The 22393-nt window shown below is 43.7% G+C and overlaps 1 protein-coding gene across 1 annotated transcript in view; it reads right to left on the bottom strand.

Annotated features, from left to right (window-relative positions):
- GABRB1 (gamma-aminobutyric acid type A receptor subunit beta1) overlaps nt 1-22393 on the bottom strand; it is an 84757-nt gene that overhangs the window by 27547 nt on the left and 34817 nt on the right. The window contains exon 4 of the mRNA XM_028744163.2: nt 1286-1506. Within this exon, the coding sequence (XP_028599996.1) occupies nt 1286-1506 (221 nt within the window). The remainder of the gene's footprint in view (nt 1-1285; nt 1507-22393) is intronic.

Here is a 22393-nt window from a genome sequence, read left to right as displayed (position 1 = left end):
ATGTTTTCCCTCCTAGTACATTTTTGTACACTTTTATTTATCAAAACCTTTCTGTGCCAGGATAACAATACCATTTTAATGTCATGGCCAAAAATTTAAGAGCTTCCCATCTCATGTATCGGAATAATTGTATGGCTGTCCAGCTACAGCAAGGCAGCAAAGGCACACTAACATGTTTCCATTGCTTTTTTCTGGGGGGTACACAGGGGTACGCATACCCCTAAACATTTTGTGAATCTTTGTAGTTTTACTTTATTTATTTTTCCCAATTTGCACTATAAAATGGTGATTTTCTTGACTCAAAATGAGAGTACCCCTAAACACCTTTTTTAAGAAAGAAAAAAGCACTGCATATTTCCAAAAAGCATCTAAATATCCCTCAAAGTGTACAACGGATTACAAGCTGCTTTTCATTAACCAGTTTGATGGATAGGAACTGCAGCAATGAAGATTGAAGGCAATTAGAAAGACACATTTTCCGCATGCTCTGTTTAACAAATAATAACCACATTCTGGAACTTATCAGCCATTTCCCCAGTGCCCTGTTTTCTCTTTCGCTGCTGAAACACCAGTTTCCCCGCTCCCCTGAGAAAAGCCATTTATGCACACCAGTGTGGTCCACCATTCCCCAAGAGAGACTTAATAGCATTATTATTATTTTTGCTTGAAACATTCATAGAGGAAGCAAGAAGTGTGGGGCAAAATTAATGAGAGTGCAATTCTTCTTCTTACTATGGTGGCTTCAGTTTCATTTCAAGCTTCCATCTATTTGCTATCCAGAATAAGATTTTGCTGCTGCTGAAATGACTGCAGACACCTGTCATTGCTCACACAACGATCTAACCACTGAATGTCACCATCCTGAACAGATTTGCTAAGCGGTAAGTTTGCAGGACACTTGACCCATTCCTTAAATCACAATTTGCTAGGACTACCAAGAGCCCGGTAAAACTGCTTGGCTATGTGTCTGTGAGGAGTTTCTGAACAGGTTAAAGGTAAACATTGCCCAGCTAGCCGATATGATGTCATGCACCCTGTGGCCTCAGAACCTGACTTCTGGTGGCACCGCAAGGCCTCGGATTCGACTTCTGGTGCTTCGCGAGGCACCAGAAGTTGCGTCGGAGGCCCTGCGGTGCAGATGCAGAACACCCAGAACAAAAAGTTTTGAGGGTTCTCGGGCCCCCAGGGTCCCCTAGAGATAGCTGTCATCGGGTATTCCAGTTCCTATGATGAGCTACACCCCAGTACGTAACTGCACAGCAAGCTTAAATACAGCATTACCTACCGCAAACCGTAAAGAACAGTTCCATCCGGATGTAGCCGAATCATTCGATTTTTCACAGTAACTCCATGAACAAAGGACTTCTTGTCATTCAGGAAGTATGTATCTGGTACCCAGAGATAGTCAGCCACTCTGTTATCTAACGTCAGATTCAAAGGTATTCCAGAGTATGATAGTCTTTTATCCCTCCAGGACTGCTGGAAATACATAGTGAGTGTGTAGTCCTGGGAACAAAGAAGAAAAGAAAAATAGTAATTCAGTGTGTGTGACTTTAGCATAGTTTCTAATACGTTTTATGATCTGAAGAGCGCAATTATTGCCACTGTACAATGAGATTCACTGAAAAAACAAACAACTGTGAGGGTCATGAATGCTGCTTCTGTTGGCCTGTTGACGCGAGCTTTCTTCTTACAAGTGGTACAGTGAACAATCTTGTGTCCACCTTTTTCCATGAGGGACTTGCTTAAACTCCAAGATGTAACTGAGAACATCCTGTACAAAGGTGTCACAGTGCCTTAAGCGTGACCATTCAGACTTTGCAAAACAGATCTTCATGTTCTTCAGCTTAAGGTCAAAGCTACACGGCAGGCTTGACGTCATTGTTTACCCAAATCTTACAGCCCCAGATCCAAACGCAGAGAATGTCAGGTACCTTTGAATTCAACTAGATAGTTAAGACATTGTAGCCAAGCTTCAATCAGACGTTTTTAAGGATGAGGTCCTAATATGGGTGCCGGCCCTCAAAAGTTGTGTGTGTCAGTGAGTGTCATGGACTGACTGGTTGCACTAGCAGGGGGGGGGGGGGAGGCTCAAAGCCAGGGGGTTGCTGGTGGGATGACCATGAGTGGTCAAAGGGAGAAGAGAGAGCAGGCTGGGAGGAGGAAGTGTTGGAAGCTTAAGAAGTAACTGGGTTTCGTGATGAGATGCTAGAACAATACTTGTATTTTGATAAAAAGTGCCGTGGGTGTAGGGCTGCCATACATCCGTCAGAAATAGCGTCCAGGCTAAAAATGGCAACCTATGCTGGAAGTGTTGATTTTTTGGGCGTATTTCCTTAAAAATAGCTCAAAAACTTCAATTTTTTTGAAGATTTTGCAAAAAAAGATTTTCACTTTTTGAAATATGGCAACCCTACGTGGATGCTAGCATGAAATGGCTGCCATGGGTAGCAAAAAAGGAGGGGGGGGGCTGTTATTCTCTACCAGTGGGTACTGTCACCTCCACTATCCAAAGCCCTGGTCTTATATATGTTGTTAATAAAAACCCCCCAATAATGATGTATTTTTAAACTATCTCTAAGCGACATAAAATGTAAATACAGTTATGTTGGTCAATAGAAACCTGCCCCCAACATCCTGCAACTTCATATTTGGGCAATGTCAAAAATATCCCAGAACTCAAAAATCTTATCCGCTATTTTGTGACATTTTTTGTCGCCCTAATAAACTGGATTTTGGAGTGAAAACTTGTTATGGTGTATTTATAATTGTTTTCATTCATAACCATTCCTCAGTTCTGGAGGGTGTGTATGTGTGTTAAGTTTATCAGGATCTCTTAATTTGGATTATATAAATGGATGTGCTTAGTCGTCCAGGGGATAAACTGTACTTGTAGGCCCAGAGGAATCTGGATCTACAAGTGGTAAGGTCACTTATTACAGTGATACTGGGCCTCCTTCCCCGGAAAGATGTCAACTAATGCAACCATGACGAGCTTTTTAATTGCTTGCAAGTGCACCAAACATGTGTGTTGCCGCCATATGGTGACTCTTCAGGTTTTCTCAGAAAAGGGACTTCAGTGCCAGCTCTTGCCGCCCTGACAAGCCTCTCCGTCTCACTAGATGTTGTGCCTGCTCCACGCCAGCTTGCCTGGGGCAAGAAAAGCAACTGGGAACCAAAAGGCAAAGAAATGAGAACAGCTGGGCTCCTGTAAGGACTTTAATGAAAAATGCAGAGAGGCTTTGAGAGCCAGTAGCTTCCATTGCCATCAAACCCATTGTCATATGTAAGTACTGTAGATCCTGTTTACTTCATTAAGAGGTTACTTTGCTTCATATTTTACTTCATGATTGTGTTTTAGTAGTTCAGGATTGCCTGTTACTAATTCTCACGTGCCATTTCCAGCGCCTCCACAGTGTTTTAGGGGCAGATTTGTAGTGTAGACGGCCTCTTCTGTCTTTGTCTCTACTGCAATTCTCTATTTCCACAGAGACATATATTTAATAAAGGTTGTGTCTTCAGAAGGCACCATTCACTTGAATTCTGTCCAGAAAAGAATTGTGAGCAGGAGGTAGCACATGGATCTAGTGTCCTGCTTAGGAATAGTTCCCAAAAAACCTTTATGAGTGACTAATTCTGACTGAATTTCTCATACTTGTGAACTGGAGCAACCTCTTCAAAGGGAACCATTGCGGACAAACAGCAAAATTTTGCACGACAGCCTACAGAATGCGTCAGTCGTTTTTACCTACTCGGCCTACATAGACCATTTATCTGTCCTTTAAATTACTAAAGACTCAGCTACATTGGCAAAGAAAAAGCACTTTATGTGCGTTGTTTATGCATTCTAACACTGTGACAACAGATGGCGCTGGTGGAGTTCTATTTTTGCCAACCCGATTTCTCATACAAAGTTTAAAATACGTTTAATTGAAACACTTCTTTGATGTGTTTAGATCTAGCCTAAGTCTTCAATTTTGCTTAAAGGTAAAGGTAAAGGGACCCCTGAGCATTAGGTCCAGTCGTGGCCGACTCTGGGGTTGTGGCGCTCATCTCGCTTTATTGGCCAAGGGAGCCGGCGTACAGCTTCCGGGTCATGTGGCCAGCATGACTAAGCCGCTTCTGGCGAACCAGAGCAGCGCACGGAAACGCCGTTTACCTTCCCGCCGGAGCGGTACCTATTTATCTACTTGAAATTTGGTGTGCTTTCGAACTGCTAGGTTGGCAGGAGCAGGGACCGAGCAACGAGAGCTCTCCCCGTCGCAGGGATTCGAACCACCGACCTTCTGATTGGCAAGTCCTAGGCTCTGTGGTTTAACCCACAGTGCCACCTTACACACCTTTTAATTCTACTTTATTTTATCCATACCAGTATTAGTTGTATTAAATAGAGTACATGTGTTTTTAACCGAATAATAAATTATAAATATACATAGGAACTGAAGGGATTTTGCAACTCTGATGGGCTACTCTTCACCCGCTTTCTACATCTAAAATGAGTTCATGTGAGGTTGGCATAATCTTGCCAGATGGCATTGTATTGCCAGAGGCATCCCTTCAGTTTTTTTCAGACTAGTATTGATGTTCAGTGCCTCTGGCAACTGGAACACAGATGCAGCTGCTATTAAGATTTGCTCCCTCTGACAGAGGTGGCATCCAACATCTTGGGAGGGCAAATTGGGACCCACACCATGTCCTGGTCTGCCTGCCATCACTCCCTGCCACTTCCCATCCACCTCCACTGCCTTACCTTCACTGGCACATGCCATGGCAACCTGAGTGTAATCTTCGACACCTCCCTTTCCATGGAGGCGCAGATTGCAGCTATAACAAAGGCGGCATTTTTCCATCTCCGCCAAGCTAAGCAGTTGGCTCCTTACCTCTCTCGCCCTGACCTAGCCACTGTGATCCACGCGACGGTCACCTCCAGACTGGATTATTGTAACTCGCTCTATGTGGGGCTGCCCTTGAGACTGACCCAGAAACTCCAGCAGGTGCAGAATGCCGCGGTGAGACTCCTTACAGGGTCCTCACTGCGAGACCACATTCACCCAGTGCTATACCAGCTGCACTGGCTCCCGGTGGAGTACAGGATCAGGTTCAAGGTGCTGGTTTTAACCTTTAAAGCCCTATACAGCTTAGGACCCTCATACCTACGGGACCGCCTCTCCTGGTATGTCCCACGGAGGACCTTACGGTCTTTAAAAAAAAAACATCCTGGAGGTACCGGGCCACAGGGAGGTTAGGCTGGCCTCAACCAGAGCCAGGGCTTTTTCGGCTGTGGCTCCGATCTGGTGGAATGCTCTGCCACAAGAGACTAGGGCCCTGCGGGATTTGACATCTTTCCGCAGGGCCTGCAAGACAGAGCTGTTCCACCAGGCCTTTGGCCAAGGCACAGCCTGACTCCCTCCTTTGGTAATCCTCACAGAACTCTAGCCCAATGGTTGCCATTAATTTGATTTGAACTGATTTTATAATGAATTGATTTTAGAATGCTGTATTATTTTACTGTTGTTAGTCACTCTGAGCCCAGCTTCGGCTGGGGAGGGCGGTATATAAATAAATTTTATTATTATTATTATTATTATTATTATTATTATTATTATTATTAGAGTGAGCGCACTATGGCAACTGCATGGGGACATCCTGGGTGGGCATCTCAGCACCAACAGTGGGTCTCTCCCTCTCTCCTTCCCTCCCTCTCTCTCCCACTCCCTCTGCTGCTACGGCCTCTGCCTCCTCCTCTGCCATGGCTGCAGCCTCCACTTCCTCCTCCTCCGCTGTACTTCCTGCGCATCACTTCCAGAACCTGGTGCCTATGGAAGTGTGGTGGCAACTCCTGAAGTATGACTGGTGGTGGCGTTGGTGGCAGAGGCTATAGCAGAGGATGAGGAAGAAGCCAAAATGGGACATCTGGGATTGCAATCAGATGCCAGTGTGGCTTCAGTAAATCTTGGATGTCCCACTCAAAATGGGACAGTTGCGTGGTATGGGGTGGGACCTCTGTGGCTTTCCAGAAGTTGCTGGACCACAACTCCAATCATCCCTGGCCACTGTCCATGCTGCCTGCAGTTGATGGGAGTTGGAGTCCAACAATCTCTGGAGGGCCACAGGTTCCCTATCTTTGCCTAAGATAATGTTGCTTTAGTTTCAGCCTTCTGCTGTTGCAAGGGGTGGAGGCTGCTTCAAGAACATTTTTGATGATCTGTTGGCCATAGGAATGATGCTAGTCTTATCCCCTACTTGTCTTGTCCCATTAATAAACCCTTTGCATGACACAGCGGTGCTATGAAGGGGCTGGTGGAGAGGACTATTGGGGCAGATGAATGAAAAGCTACTTCTGTTCCAGCTTTAAGGCTGGGCCCACAAGCCTGTGCAAAATAATGAATTGTGCCGGTCCTGGCATCCTTTCACCCTGTTATTATAAAGCCATTAACTGAAATGGCCTTAAATGAAAAGATGCATTTACATATACCTATAGCAGTGCAATTAGCACTGAAGCCCATTAGTGGGGAAGTGCTGCAATGCAGAAGTCAACCTAAACTCCATATTCTTTATAAAATTGTGATGGCTCAAAAAATCTATTCATGCATTTGGCCTACCCAGGGTGCCTACCTAATTACCTGTTCTTGCCTAATTTTTATTAGGAGTTTTTAGGAGCTGCTTGAAGTCTCTGATTAAAGCCAGCAGCACAACCTCTGATATTTATTTATTTAGCTAGATTTATTTATTGCTTTGGGACGCAGGTAGCGCTGTGGTCTAAACCACAGAGCCTAGGACTTGCCAATCAGAAGGTTGGTGGTTCAAATCCCTGCGACGGGGTGAGCTCTCATTGCTTGGTCCCTGCTCCTGCCAACCTAGCAGTTCAAAAGCACATCAAGTGCAAATAGGTGTTTCCGTGCGCTGCTCTGGTTTGCCAGAAGTGGTTGTGTCATGTTCGCCACATGACCCAGAAGCTGTTTGCGGACAAACACTGGCTCCGTCGGCCAGTAGAGCGAGATGAGCGCCCAGAGTCGTCCGCAACTGGACCTAACAGTCAGGGGTCCCTTTACATTTTATTTATTGCTTAATCAAATGAATGATCTCTAAGTAATAATATTAAATGTTCATTACAAATATTGATGAAAATAAGCACTTAAAATAATGAATAGATCAGTTAAAGACAAGTTCTTAAAAAAGCAAAAGGCTGAAGAAATATGTATCCATAACAGATTTCTAGGGTCATTTTTCATAGAGTCTCTTAGGCTTCATATTAGATTCCATATCAAGGACATAGTCACCTTCCTGCTGGTAGAGTTCTAATATGCTACCAATCAAGTTGTTTTGATGTGTCTGGTGATTATTTTCTCCTCACTACAAGCTGACACCTTTGGCTAAGGAAGAATTTGTTGCCCCATTGGCAGAACGATTCCACATGGAGAACTGTGATGAAAGGAAGTTGAATAGTGTGAGGGGAAATGTTTCATCCTCCAAAACAAGCTATTAGTCCTTTCTGGAGTTACAACCTACTAAAAATTGTGCAATTTTGCACATGTGTCGCTTAAATGCCATCAATGGCATGGACAGGACTGCAGGTTGCCTCTGAGCATAGCTGTCAACCTTCCCTTTTTTTGCGGGAAATTCCCTTATTCCAGCGCCTGTTTCCCGCTGCTTCCAGCTGCTATCCCGGATTGTTAGATATCCCGTAGACTGTCCCCGGGACGGGTGAGGCTGCTGATCCCTTATTTTCAAATCTGAAAGTTGGCAGCTATGCATCTGACAGATGAAACTGTAAGCAAAGTCAGCCTGTTCTGCATTTAGCCCTGCTTGTCCTGCTCATGAACCATCAAACAAACACGACCCATTGTAAAATACTGCAAATATATTTCATAGAAGAATCAGATTGTGTTACAGCAAACAAGAGTGATTCAATTAAAGCAGGAATAGAAAACATGTGGCCTCTAGATCAGAGCTTTCTAAACTTTTCATGTCGCTGATACACTTTTTAGTTATGCATCTTTTTGCGACACAGTAATTTAGCTTTGCATCATTTTGTGACACAGTGATTCAGTTTTACTAGCCAACCTGAGGTTAAACTAGCACCTTTCCAGCCCTGGGAGCAGTGCTGGGAGCATTTGTGCGACACACCTACACACTGCAGGCGACACACTAACCTGTCACGACACACAGTTTGGAAAGCTCTGGTCTAGATAATGAGGGACATTAACTCTCAACAGCCCTAGCCAAGATGGCCAATGGCCTGGGATGGCAGTTAAGAGTCCAAGAAGATCTCCATAACATTCTAGAGAGAAGATATGCAAAAAATTATAGCTAGCATACAACTGGCCTCCAAAGTTCTTAAGAATTATCAGTAAGCATCAATATTCACAAATTTTATAACATTTATCACTGCATACATATTAACTGTGGATGGTGACTAAACTCATGCTCTCTTTTAAAAGACATTGGTAAAACTTGCTTGAATTTATGACAACTCTTAAAAACCCCCTGCATATTATACCAGCCTGCCCCTTTACATTCCATATAACACCAGACCAGAATAAACATTTTAGATCATGTTTTTGAAAGGAAGGAATCATTTTCATAAAGTATATAAGGGGCCTGGATGAAAAATCTGTAGTTTGAACTAGAGTTCACCAGGTCCAATTGATAATGCTGCCAACACTTCATTGTTCTTTGAAATCTGTCAGTGCTTGAAGATGAAACTAAGAGAACTTCAGAGGTCTCCCTCCTCCTCCTGAGAAGGGAATGCATTTTAATTAACTTTTGGCACCCAGAAATGACAAAGGAACAGATCGGATTTTCTTGAAAACCAATGCCTCAATGATGAGAAAATCCTGCAACTTGTTTTCTATGACCTGGAAACTGGTGATTTCATTTGATGTGATCCAAAATCAGTATCCCTCTCTGAGTTTAAATGAAGATGCCATTCTGAGTTTGCCTCTCAACCCTAATTTGATATTCAATGCATTGCCATCCATCTTTTATGCTTTCATGCCAATGCCGTCTCATATCAAAGCCCTAGCAGATGAATTTCCACAAACACTTGAAAGCTAATTCTCTAACGCTTGACGTGTTCATTGGATTTTTCGATGCATAACAAGCTTAGCTTGGATATCAGTATTCACCTGTACCAGTGCCTTTAGCCTTATGTCTGAGTGTCTCCTTTCTCCATAATAACTGAGCTGAGGCAAAGATGGAAAAGGAACAAAAACACATTACACTGCATCAAAGCTCGTAAGTTTGCACAGAAACATTTGCAGTGACAAATAACAGAACATATCAAAGGCAATGTAATAATTTAGTTGCCGTTGTAAAACTGGGGCCTTTCAAAACCTTTCCTTGCCATATAAAGAGTCAAAAATTCAAAGCAATCATAATAAACACTTCCTTGACAGCCCTTACACTTTCAGAGTACAATGTAAGGCAGCCCATTATACATTCATCCTAAAGGAGTGTGATCCAAAACTCATCTAAGTCAACCAAATTATTTTCTTTCTATTGCTTTTGTGAATTCGGAAGATTTTCAACCCTGCAATAACTGCCCATTCTTATAAAAGCAAAAGTGGTAACAAATACTTAGAGAGTACTTTCTCTTCGAAAGAGGAGAAAATGAATGTCAGCGTATGAAGAAATTAATATGATTCATGACTAAGGGTCTTCCAGATGGAGGGTTAATTTGTAAACTGGATTCTGGCAATGGAGGCTTTGTTTTCCTATTCCCCAGAAAGGGTGAATATGGATTACATGGGGAAAGCTATGTTGTGTGGATGGTGGGAAAAAACAACCCTGATCAGCAGCTATTCTACAATAAACACCCATCTGGAGGCATCCTTTGAGCTGAACCTCATTTTATTTCTTTACTTAAAAATATTTAATGCAAACAGATGCCAGGGCAATGTACAATGGGCATGAAATAAACTTGGTTCCAAATACCAATACAACAAAACAAAACAATAGCACATCAGCATTAGTGATGAATTAGCAAGATGAGAGGTGGCAACAGAACAACCATGCAGCCTAAACATAACTGTTTAAAATGCCTGGACATTTTAACATCCAGAATAATGACCATACCATGGTTCTGTGCAAACTTCTTATATATAATTTTCTCTTGGTCAGCACATTTTCTGAGCTACCAACTCCTCAGTCATGTATAACTGAATAGCCCAGCAGGTGCTCAGTTTTGCTCCTTGCCCTGGACTGCAGGAACAAGCAGCTGATAAGCAACTGACTATGATAAACTACAGTTTCCAGGATTATTATTAATTTTTTTGAGGGGTGGAGTCCTGTGATTTAAATGCATAGTGTGTATACAGTCCAAGACACCAGGTGCCCCATGTTCATCATAAAAGCTGCAACGAGTATTTAAAGAGAGAGAGAGAAGGAGAGAGAAATAATTTGAATGCGCTCCCCCCGCCATTGTTGGCAAGTTACACAACAAGCAGCCATTGTAGGATCACACGCCGTATTTCTAATAATAAACCAAATTCATAAAGTCTGACAGTGTCCTTCAGCACAACTGCGTTAAGTTGTTATAACGTCCATTATTATCCGGTTGCTATGGCAACTGTGTTTCTAAGACAACTTTCCAACCCCACTGGGAAGTTGTGGAGATGAGGCTGGTGTTGATAACATGACATTAATGACATGCTAGGTATTAAGAAAGCTCTGTTTAAAATCTGAATGAGAATAGAAAATGGGAGACAAAGTGTATGCAAAATTAGTTCTTCTATTGCACTAAGTAGGTCAAGGTCTCCCAAACGGCAGATGAAGTGGTACGTTGTAACACTTCAGACTGCTTATTGATGGGGACTCATATTATTGAATACTCATATTTAAAAAACACCCACATATAGGGGCGTAACGTGGGTTGCTGGTGTCCGAGTCGGAGCAAGTATTGTACTGGTGAACTTTGCAGCGGTCAGTCCCTTCACTGCCCAGCATCTAATCAAGGGAGTCTCTCCTTACAAAGCCAGTGTGGTGTAGTGGTTAAGAGCGGTAGTCTGCTAATCTGGGGAACCGGGTTCGCTTCCCCGCTCCTCCACATGCAGCTGCTGGGTGACCTTGGGCCAGTCATGCTTCCTTGAAGTCTCTCAGCCTCACTCACCTCACAGAGTGTTTGTTGTGGGGGAGGAAGGGAAAGGAGAATGTTAGCCGCTTTGAGACTCCTTAAAAGGGAGTGAAAGGCGGGATATCAAATCCAAACTCTTCTTCTTCTAGTCCAAAACTGTTCCCCTGACAAATTTTTTTCACAGCATATTTTGTAATTAAAAACCAAAGTGTTCCTATGTCCATGCTGTAACATACAGTGAAGAAGTAAAAGTTGAACTTATAACCTTGCTCAGTGAAAGGAACAGGAGTATTTCTGCCTGCTGAAATATAATGCCTACCACTTTGCTGACTCCATCACAGTTTATTCAACAGGAGGAAATCTAAGAGTACTCTGAAATATTGCCTCACCTTTTCACTACTAATGATACAATAGACGGAGATAAAATAGCAACTCTACTCATAAGTGTGGGGGCTTGCACTAACAATTCAATGAGAACTTTGCTACATTCCTCAAAATTTTGAACTTTTGAACAGTAGCCAATGACATGTGTTATGAAACTTAAATGTAATTCACAATTGAGAAGGTTTAGAGACAAAGTAGTAGAGTTTGTGCCAGAACTGACGAAGCTTTCTTAGAATTGTCATTATGATGCAGTTATGGCACAACAGACATACTAAAATGTGGAAGTTCTTCTGGAAAAAAATGGCAGAGAATACTGTAGTTTGAATGACAGATAATCTCTGATCCTACTTTAAAGCTAGACTGGGCTGTTGAATTAGGAAATAAACATGCATCAAATTTAAAGACACTACTGTGGAGAAGAAGAATAGTAGGCTCACGTGGTGATTATATATTTGACTGCAAATAAGGTTTTGCAAGCCTGACAATTAATTCAATCTCCTAACTGGTTCTTTTCGCAGTCTTAGCAGAAGTGCACCTTTTAATACAACGCATTCTTATCAACAACTTATACCGGCTCAGGATTCCTAGTACAGTGGTACCTCGCAAGATGAATGCCTCGCAAGACGGAAAACTCGCAAGACGAAAGGGTTTTTTGTTTTTTGAGCTGCTTCGCAAGACGATTTTCCCTATGGGCTTGCTTCGCAAGACGGAAACGTCTTGCAAGTTTGTTTCCTTTTTCTTAACACCGTTAATACAGTTGCGACTTGACTTCGAGGAGCAACTCATAGCACGCGGTGTGGTAGCCTTTTTTGAGGTTTTTGAAGACTTTGGTGATTTTTGAAGCTTTTCCAAAACTTTTCCGACACCGTGCTTCGCAAGACAAAAAAAATTGCAAGACGACAAAACTCGCGGAACGAATTAATTTCGTCTTGCGAGGCACCACTGTAATATTTTACCATCAACACAAATAGAATATTGTTGCCTGCCACCCCAATCTTTGAGCTGTGCGAGATTCAAGAGGTTTCTGGTGCTTACCCAGGGTTCATGTTTTCTTTGGAATGAAGAACAGCAAAGGTTGTGGTGTCTTTATAATACAGTCATACCTCAGGTTACAGACGCTTCAGGTTGCGTTTTTTTGGGTTACGGACCGCCAAAACCCAGAAGTGCCGGAACGGGTTACTTCCGGGTTTCGGCAGTCATGCATGCTCAGAAGCGCTGAATCGCAACCTGCGCATGCGCAGACATGCCGCTGCAGGGTGTGAACGTGCATCCCGCATGGATCATGTTCGCAACTCAAGCGTCCACTGTATATGGTTTATTTACACCTATATACAACCTGAGCCTACGATAGAGGGGTTCACAGCATTAACACCCCAAAAGGGACTTGCTTGTCCCATAACCAGAGCCTTGGATTCCCAACCAAGAGGAGAGGAGGAGGAGGAAGACTAGGGACCACATTTTCCCCACCACCGATATGTGCAGCAATCTAAAAAATATTTTTGAAATGGTTTTCTATAGGTCATTCTGGCTGTACCCAATTTTGCTTATACAGTGGTACCTCAGGTTACAGACGTTACAGGTTACAGACTCCGCTAACCCAGAAATAGTACCTCGGGTTAAGAACTTTGCTTCAGGATGAGAACAGGAATCATGCAGTGGCAGCTTGGCGGCAGTGGGAGGCCCCATTAGCTAAAGTGGTACCTCAGGTTAAGAACAGTTTCAGGTTAAGAATGGACCTCCAGAACGAATTAAGTTCTTAACCCGAGGTACCACTGTACATGCAATGGCCAGGAACACAACCCCCCATTTTTGCTGGGGCTGATGAGGATTGTTGGTTTCACATCCTTGCCTTAGGCTATGATTTGCACTGGCTTTACACTATTTTTGTGTTACCCCTTTAAATGGAATATATCATGTGGGAATCAGCTGTGATTCTTGACTATCTTTGCAGGGGGAAATTATTCTAGTTGAGCTTGCCTATCACTTTCTATACGTCAGGGTCGCGGGGGGAACTGCCTGTACTTTTTTTGTTTATCCTTTTCAAAAGACTGAATGATAACAACAACAACAATAATAACAACAACAATTTATTTATACCCCTCCCATCTGGCTGAGTTTCCCCAGCCACTCTCGGTGGTTTCCAACAAAATATTAAAATACAACAGTCCTTCAGATATTAAAAGCTTCCCTAAACAGGGCTGCCGTCAGATGTCTTCTAAAACTCTGGTAGTTGTTTTTTCCTTTGACATCTGGTGGGAGGGTGTTCCACAGGGCGGGCACCACTACCGAGAAAGCCCTCTGCCTGGTTCCCTGTAACTTGGTTTCTCTCAGTGAGGGAACCACCAGAAGGCCCTCAGCGCTGGACCTCAGTGTCCGGGCAGAAAGATGGGGGTGGAGACGCTCCATCAGGTATACTGGACTGAGGCTGTTTAGGGTTTTAAAGGTCATCACCAACACTTTGAATTGTGCTCGGTTTCGTTTAAAAGCCACTATTATTTAGCTAGAAGTGTCTGATCTGTTCGCATGCTAATCAGAGTTGTTAATCATTCCCTTTTCAGCAGGCCAGGGAAATGGCATGTTCATGCCACTGTATACAGTGATAATTAATTTCCCATACATTTTCTGCTGTTCAGACTGAGTGGTAGTGAGGCCATCCTAAAGCTATTTATTCCAAACCTTTGATTGAAATCTTTATGGACAGCTCTTAGCAAAGAGCAGAGTTCAGTGATAAATGGTTGCTCAAACATCTACCATGGCACAGCATATCAGCAAGAAGATTACATAATGCTTTAGTAAATGTCTTGTTTTGTGGCATGGCATGTAGCTATTCCTTTTACCGCTCTTCAAAGAGCCAAGTTGCATGGTCAAAAGTACTGTGTTGATGCACTGTACAATTTCCAGCTACAGGTGAAGGACCAATGTTTTGATCAATATCATATAGGTGTTGCCTAATTAAATTCTTTGCTTTATCAAAATCCAATGTTAATAACTGTTGGGGTGATAAACCAGAGGAGTAGAGCTTTTGAGTAACAGCTTTGGTCCAAGCACTCTGGTGTCGGTCCTGCAATATTAAGGGCAATAGACCGGTGGGGGTGAAATTCAGATGAAGCTAGTAAGTAAATTGTCCTGTATGAAATTTGTAATTCAACTGAGGGAAGCTTGGCCTCCAACTGCAATGAAGCGTTTGGAACACAAGATGGCACTGAGAAAATTTGCCTTAAGAACTTGGACTGAACAGTTTCAGGTTAATCACGGATCTCCGGAATGAATTATGTACTTAACCCGAGGTACCACTGTACTGGATTTGCCACTTTTTTGCTCTCCAGTTTCTTCACAATCACATGACTTATTCCAACTCCCAGGTAAAGGACCCCTGGATGGTTAAGTCCAGACAAAGATGACTATGGAGTTGCAGCGCTCACCTCGCTTTCAGGCCAAGGGAGCCGGCATTTGTCCACAGACAGCTTTCCATGTCATGTGGCCAGCATGACTAAACCGCTTCTGGCACAATGGAGCACCGTAACGGAAACCAGAGAGCACGGAAACGTCATTTACCTTCCCACTGCAGCGGTACCTATTTATCTATTTGCACTGGCATACTTTCGAAATGCTAGGTTGGCAGGAGCTGGGACAGAACAACGAGAGCTCACTCCATCGTGGGGATTCGAACTGCTAACCTTCTGATTGGCAAGCCCAAGAGGCTCAGTGGTTTAGACCACAGCGCCACAGGTGCTTATTAGTAGGCTGAAGATGCTCATTTATCCTAGCGCTCAGTACCTTCTAAATGCTATACATTTTCACAGTATGTGTGGCCTTGCGAAGTTGCCCTGGCAATTACAAAGGAAGGAAGGAAGGAAGGAAGGAAGGAAGGAAGGAAGGAAGGAAGGAAGGAAGGAACTGTACATGTTAGGGGATGAAATAAGAATAAAAGAGAAAGGCTCCAGCTTCAGACCCCAGAAGTTTCTTGTTCAAGACTCAGGGCTCATCCACACTTTTGCTTGTTTCATGCCTAGAAAGCACAGGTTGAGGAGGTTTTCCACTTCCCCCGTGCTTTCTAGGCTGCTCCCCGACCTGCTCTTTGGGGCTGGGGGTAGGCTTCCCCCTGCCAGCCCCAAAGAGCAGGTCGAAAGGAATCCGAAGCCTCCGGAGCACAGCAGGAACTCCCACCACGCTCCAGAGGCTTCGGGTTGCCTTCACTGAAGTCTGGAGAGCGAAAGGGGTCAGTGTGCACCGACCCCTCTCGCTCTCCAGGCTTCCAAGGTAGCCGCCTGAAGGCGACTGAACGCACCTTGAAAGGCACCTTGTTTTAGAGGGGAAGAACAAGGGGAAAAAATCTCCCCCTCTCTGCGCAGCACCTCCTGCTACTTCGCTGAAGGGGTGCTGGGCAGAGAGGGGGAGAATTTTTTTTCTTGTTCTCCGCCTCTAAAACAAGGTGCGTCCTATGGTTGGGTGTGTCCTATAGAGCGAAAAATACGCTACTTTCCAATATTTATTCTATTCCATAATAATAATAATAATAATAATAATAATAATAATAATAATAATAATAATACCCAATTCATCTGACTGGGTTGCCCCAGCCGCTCTGGGTAGCCTCCAACGTATATAAAAACATAATAAAACAGTGAACATTAAAAAAGACCCTTTCCTATAAAGGGTTGCCTCAGATGGATTGGGGATCTGATAACTCCATACCCTCCAACATCTCCAATGAAAACAAGGACATCCTAAGGAAAAGTGGTACATTCCAGGATCAAACCTGGATGGCTTCTGTAAATCAGGGACTGTCCCTGGAAAATAGGGACACTTGGAGGGGCTGTGTGTGGTCTTTCTGGTCACCGCTGTCATAGAAGAGCACTTTTAAAACAGAGGGCCAAGTCAGTTAAGATGCTCAAAGAAGCTAATTCCAGAAAGAAGCTTCCATGTCCTGTTTAATGATACACTGCCAAGAGAATAATTTCTGTGTAAACTGTCAAGTGCTCATCTGGGCCAGAGAACAGTGCACCACTCTTAATAAATCAAAAGGCTCCACCCCATAAGAAGGAATGTACAGGATACAAAGGAATGACTTGCAAAACTCAGCAGGACAGGCAGAGCCTAAGAAAGAGTTACCCACATTTCAGCCATGGATAACAAAGAGTTTTAGGGTGGATTTGATGATCAGCCTGTAAGAAGTGACTTAGCATTGCCACCCCTTTATGTTGGTTGTATTTTGGAAGCTGTGTCCCATTTATTATGAGTAGAAAGCACAGATGGAGCAATTGATTCCGTGCGCTCTGGTTTCCGTTGCGGCGTCCCGTTGCACCAGAAGCGGTTTAGTCATGCTGGCCACATGACCCGGAAAGCTGTCTGTCGACAAATGCCAGCTCCCTTGGCCTGAAAGCTAGATGAGCACTGCAACCCCATAGTTGTCTTCGACTGGACTTAACCTTTTTACCTTAATTGCACTTTGCAGGTAGATCTAATCCTATTTTTCTAGAAAAAGAGGTGCCAGAACTCACCATAAATGCCTCCCTCATTCCCTTTAGAATGGCAATGACCTCAGAGGTGACAGAACTGAGTTCCAGCTGAAAAAAAGCCCTGCGTAGACTTATCCAAATACTGTTTTCTTACAGGGAAATGTGCCTCGAATAGGATTTTATGAACAGAGTTATTACACGTCACGTTGCTTTCTGAAGTTCAAGAAAAGGGATCATGGCAAGTAGAGGCACAGTGAGCCTAGTCACAAGATGAGGACTGTCACCCCAGAGTCACATCCTAATAAGAAAACGGTTAGAGGAACCCATTCTCATGCTACTCACATTCCCAGTCCTGGTGTGAAACGGCAGCAGCTGAGAGCAAATCTCCATAGTTTATGTTAATCACTTTTACCCAGCTGTGCTGTAATTTGAAACCTCTGGAGCTGAGTTCTCCGCCTCCCCCCCCCCCCGCTCCATCCTTAATGCCTTCTGCTGAAGAGGGTACTCTAGCATTACCAACAGTATGATGCAACAGACGGATTATTATAAATATAGTATGCAAATATACACAAACTCTCACCTGCGTATGTGATAAGTCCAAATTGCTTTTCATTCTATCTACCGCTAGCAGATAGAGGGTGGCAGGCAGCTCCTGCTGTAATATGCATTATGCAGCAGGCAGATTATTTTCTGTTCGTTATGAGAATGGGAGCAACCTGCTGGGGTCTTCTGCTCTGATTTTTGTAGGTAATGAGCAGTTCACTGAGAAATGTTTCTCCAGTTGCCTTCCTTCCACAGTCACATTTGCAGGGACCTAACTTTACATGGACGTGGGTGGCGCTGTGGTCTAAACCACTGAGCCTAGGGCTTGCCGATCAGAAGGTCGGTGGTTCGAATCCCTGCAACGGGGTCAGCTCCTGTTGTTCGGTCTCAGCTCCTGCCCACCTAGCAGTTTGAAAGCATGTCCAAGTGCAAGTAGATAAATAGGTACCGCTCCGGCGGGAAGGTAAACGGTGTTTCCGTGTGCTGCTCACCCAGGAGGACTCCCCTGCTCAGCGCCTGAGGGCCCCAGTCCTGCCACTCAACACCTGGCCCAGGGCGGGGCCTGATGGGCTCTATAAAGGACTGCTGCTGCTGCTGGGCAGAGAGGGCTCCGTTTTGTTTTGATTTTTTGTATAATAATAATAATAATAATAATAATAATAATAATAATAATAATAATATATTTATACCCCGCCCATCTGGCTGGGCTTCCCCAGCCACTCTGGGCGGCTTCCAAAAAAAATATTAAAATACTGTAATACATCAAACATTAAAAGCTTCCCTTGCTGTTATTTTTTACCTATGTCATTTTAAACTGATATTAATGCTGAATTCTTAGTTTTAGATTTTGATTTATGTGGAAATTGTTTCCCATTTGGTTGTGTATTTTTGGATGTGGTTTATTTATTGTTTATGACTTTTGTAATTATGTAAATCTTGTTATGCTGTAAGCTGCCTTGAGCAATGTTTTGTAACTGTGGAAAGGCAGCATACAAATAAAAAATGATGATGATGATGCTCTGGTTTCACCAGAAGTGGCTTAGTCATGCTGGCCACATGACCCGGAAGCTGTCTGTGGACAAATGCCAGCTCCCTCGGCCTATAGAGAGAGATGAGCGCACAATCCCAGAGTCGTCTGCAACTGGACCTAACGGTCAGGGGTACCTTTACCTTTACTTTACATGGACAAATGGAAACCTAGATACAGTGGTGAAGCATGTGAGGGGCCACAGGAGCAGTTGTCCCGGGCACAAAATAGTTAGGGGTGCAAAATTTCAACACCTGCTGCTGCGCGTTTCCATTGCTGGGATCTGTTGAGAACTTCTTCTCCATGCGAACCAGCAAGTGATCTCTCCAGACAATATCCATCATCTTCAGGCAGGACTGAGAGATACCCATGCCTGAAATCTTGGAGAACCATTGCCAGTCGGATGGACTAATGGTCTGGCTGACTTAGTATATGGCGGCTTCCTATGTTATTATATCTAGGCAGTGGTGTAGCATGGGTTGCCAGAACCTGGGGTGGGTGGGAGGGAAATGGATGGAGTATGCATGTGCATCGCAACCACAGATTTAAGAAAAGAAAAGTCGTTCCATTGTCTGGAGAGGTCACTTCCTGCAGCATTCTGCATGCAAAGCAGCTACTCTACCACTGTGCTGCAGCCCTTCTGCATACCACCTCTACTGCTTCCCTGATAAACCAAGGGGACTGAGCCACGAGAAACAGAAAATGAGACATATCTTACTGAGCTGAACTGGACAAGATCAGTCAGATTTGGTATTTGCATCTTATTGCTTACCTACTCCTGATACCTGCCCTGACATCAGCCATAGGAGCTATGAAACTTTGTTGGGTTCAAACAGATTTTAGGAGCATATAGCAAGTTCTAGCAAAAAAAGAAAGGGAAGAAAAGGGAAGGGAATACAGCTACCTAAAAACTGAATGGGAATCCTTAAAAAAAAAAAAGGGAGGACAACCAATGATGCTAAATTAATCCAGCAAACGGAGGAATTATTTGTGAGCAGACTTTGATTTTTCACGAATGGATTCACGATTGGGAAAAGGCTTTAATAATGTATTCAGTGACCAATTTCAGCCCATGGGATAGTCACAAACACTTTGAGATATGTCGTGAGCGCCGTGGCCATTTCAGTCATATAGTATTATTTCAGTTTCCTAGATGAAAGCCTGAGAATTATACAAAGAAGAGGAAATTTCTGTCTTCACGGGTGGATTGATTTTGTGGGATTTATGATCACATGAGCTTCCCTGCTCTGCTGTCTTGAAAGAAAATTCAGTGGGAGGAATCGAGATTTACAGTACGCTACACAGGCCTGTTCAGTCGTAAATCCCATTGTGTTCAATGAGACATACTCCAAGGTAGGTGGGTACAGCATTGCAGCCTGTACAGTGGTACCTCAGGTTAAGTACTTAATTCGTTCCGGAGGTCCGTACTTAACCTGAAACTGTTCTTAACCTGAAGCACCACTTTAGCTAATGAGGCCTCCTGCTGCCACTGCGCTGCCGGAGCACGATTTCTGTTCTCATCCTGAAGCAAAGTTCTTAACCTGAAGCACGATTTCTGGGTTAGTGGAGTCTGTAACCTGAAGCGTATGTAACCTGAAGCGTATGTAACCCAAGGTACCACTGTATGTGGATCTAAATATAAAATCTAGGGTATGCATCTATTTAGCTTCAATATTCCAGATGGTTTAAAGATCGATTTATCTGAGAATATGCCTCAATGGAATTTTCTGGGTAGACATTTATCTATAGGACTCTGCTGTTATTCTGATGGTTTATCTGTATGAGTTGGGTGGGTCATTTGCACTATTGATAAGGAAAATACAGAATATCAAGTGATGATGTAAGGGTGATGTAAACTTGGTTTGTGTGCGAAAAGAACAGAAGCAGTTCTGGGAACAGAGAGACGTGGGAACTACAGTCTTAGAATGAGAGGCAGACCGAGGGAAGGTGAACAGAAGGCCAAAAAAGCACTTTGGTACTCTACTTCATGGCCTCTCTCTCTCTCAAGATCTGACGTGGACCTATGCTCAACTTGTGCATTTGTAAATAAACATGAAACATTACAAAACGCCGCAAGTCTCCCAATTACGCCTCCTTCCAAAGGAAACGAAACCTGGGGAAGCATTGCCCCAGGAACTTCTCGCCATCTGGGGAATGCTTAGCAATATATCAATAATGGAAACGGTGCAGTTTACTTTAGGTGAAGGATGGAAGAAATGCCAAAACCAAATTATCTATGCCTTCTCATTTGGGGGAGCCAGCTATTTTGGGCTCCGTTCACTGGGGCCGTCTCTTGAGGCAGCCCTAGTTGAAATGAATGAGAATTCATCATGCTTTTGTGACTCTCCCGTTAATTTCAATAGCACTCGTTGAAGAACAGTTCCCAGTGGAATGCATCCTTCCTTAGTAAGTAATTTTCTCTCACCATGCTGCATTTGTTAAATATTTAATACCAAATCTGAACAGTGATTAGCAGGCTCATAAAGCACATGTTTAGGATATGTCAAATCCTGCTACAGAGGCAGTTGTGTATCTTGGGATGTATTTTCCAATGAGCTTTATTTATTTTTAAATCCATCTTAAAAACAGCAAGTCCCCTGATGTCTCTTTTCAACATTTTAAAGGAATCCATAGCCATTAAGGCTAGTATACTGAGCAGATACAAGTGGAAACAAGCAAAAGCAAAGTAACTCATATTTTAAAGCTAAAAATCTGTTCTAATAAGATTGCACATTTTTTAAAATAAATTTTCATCCTTTTCAACCCCTCTGGAGGCCTAGGGGAACAGTGATGCTTCTGCAATGAAGAATGGAAGCAGTGGCAGCTGCAGGGCATTAAGTATTCCCATTGATTTTTAAATGTATATTTATTGTATCTTTTATTTCTTATTCATTCTTGTTATTTCTTAATGCATTTTGTATTGTATTCTGTGGAACTGAACAGCTGGAGGGTACCTGGAATTCAAATCGTAATATCATAAAATACAATATAAGAAATAAAAGAAGCAATAAAAATACAATCGAAAATCACATTGCATCTTGCACAGTGCATTACAATTGCTAAAGAGGAGAAAAATCATTAGCTGGTCTGCCAAGACTCTCAGAGGTCTAGGGGGGAGTGTGGGGACCACTGGTATATAGCTTAAAGCAGGAATGGGGAACTTTTTTCAGGTAGTGGGCAGTTCCTAACCTCCCCCATGGGCCACTTTGTCAGGTGGGTGGGTCTGCTCACTGTCAATCACTTCATGCCATTATGACATCAGGTGAGTTCAAAGGGCCTGGTTGCCAGCACTGACCAGCTGATTGGTGCTAACAGATGGGATCCTCCTTAATGAGGGTCCTGGTTGTGCGCGGGCCCCATAGCCACCGCCACTGGGAGAGTTGTTGCCAGACATGGCCCAAGCCTTAACCGTTGGGCCCCGGGATCGTGCCAGGTTGTTTGGGCCAATCGGGGCAGTTGGGGTGATTCCTGGGGCCTATAAAAGCGGCAGCACGGCGTAACTGGGGGAACTTGCATTGTGCTGCCGAACACCCACCCTCCTTCCCTACATTTAGGTGCTGCTGCTTTGGGCTTGCTTTGGATTGGGTCGCCTGCTTTGGAGCAGGAGATGGGTAGGAATTTTTCCATTTGGCAGATTGGCTGTAGCCACTTGGTTTTCGCCTACCCCCTTAGCAATCGTCACAACTTTGTAAGGTTTGGCTGTTAGGCATTGGCTTATTGAAGTGTGTGAGAGGGGAGGTGCAGCCATCACCTGCACCTCCATGAATAAGGGTATTCCGATAAAGGAATCTGGGGGTCCTAGATCTCGTCCGAAGTCCGCTTGAGGGGCTAGGGCCATGCCAGGACCACAGGAACCCTGGGGTGAGCTTCATTGGTCTCCATTGATGTTGCTCCCTCTTTTGGTGT

The sequence above is a fragment of the Podarcis muralis genome, chromosome 9, assembly GCF_964188315.1.
Source record: "Podarcis muralis chromosome 9, rPodMur119.hap1.1, whole genome shotgun sequence".
Classification (NCBI taxonomy): Eukaryota; Metazoa; Chordata; class Lepidosauria; order Squamata; family Lacertidae; genus Podarcis; species Podarcis muralis.
Note: the sequence above shows the minus strand (reverse complement) of the source record. Positions and strands in the feature narration are given on the sequence as shown.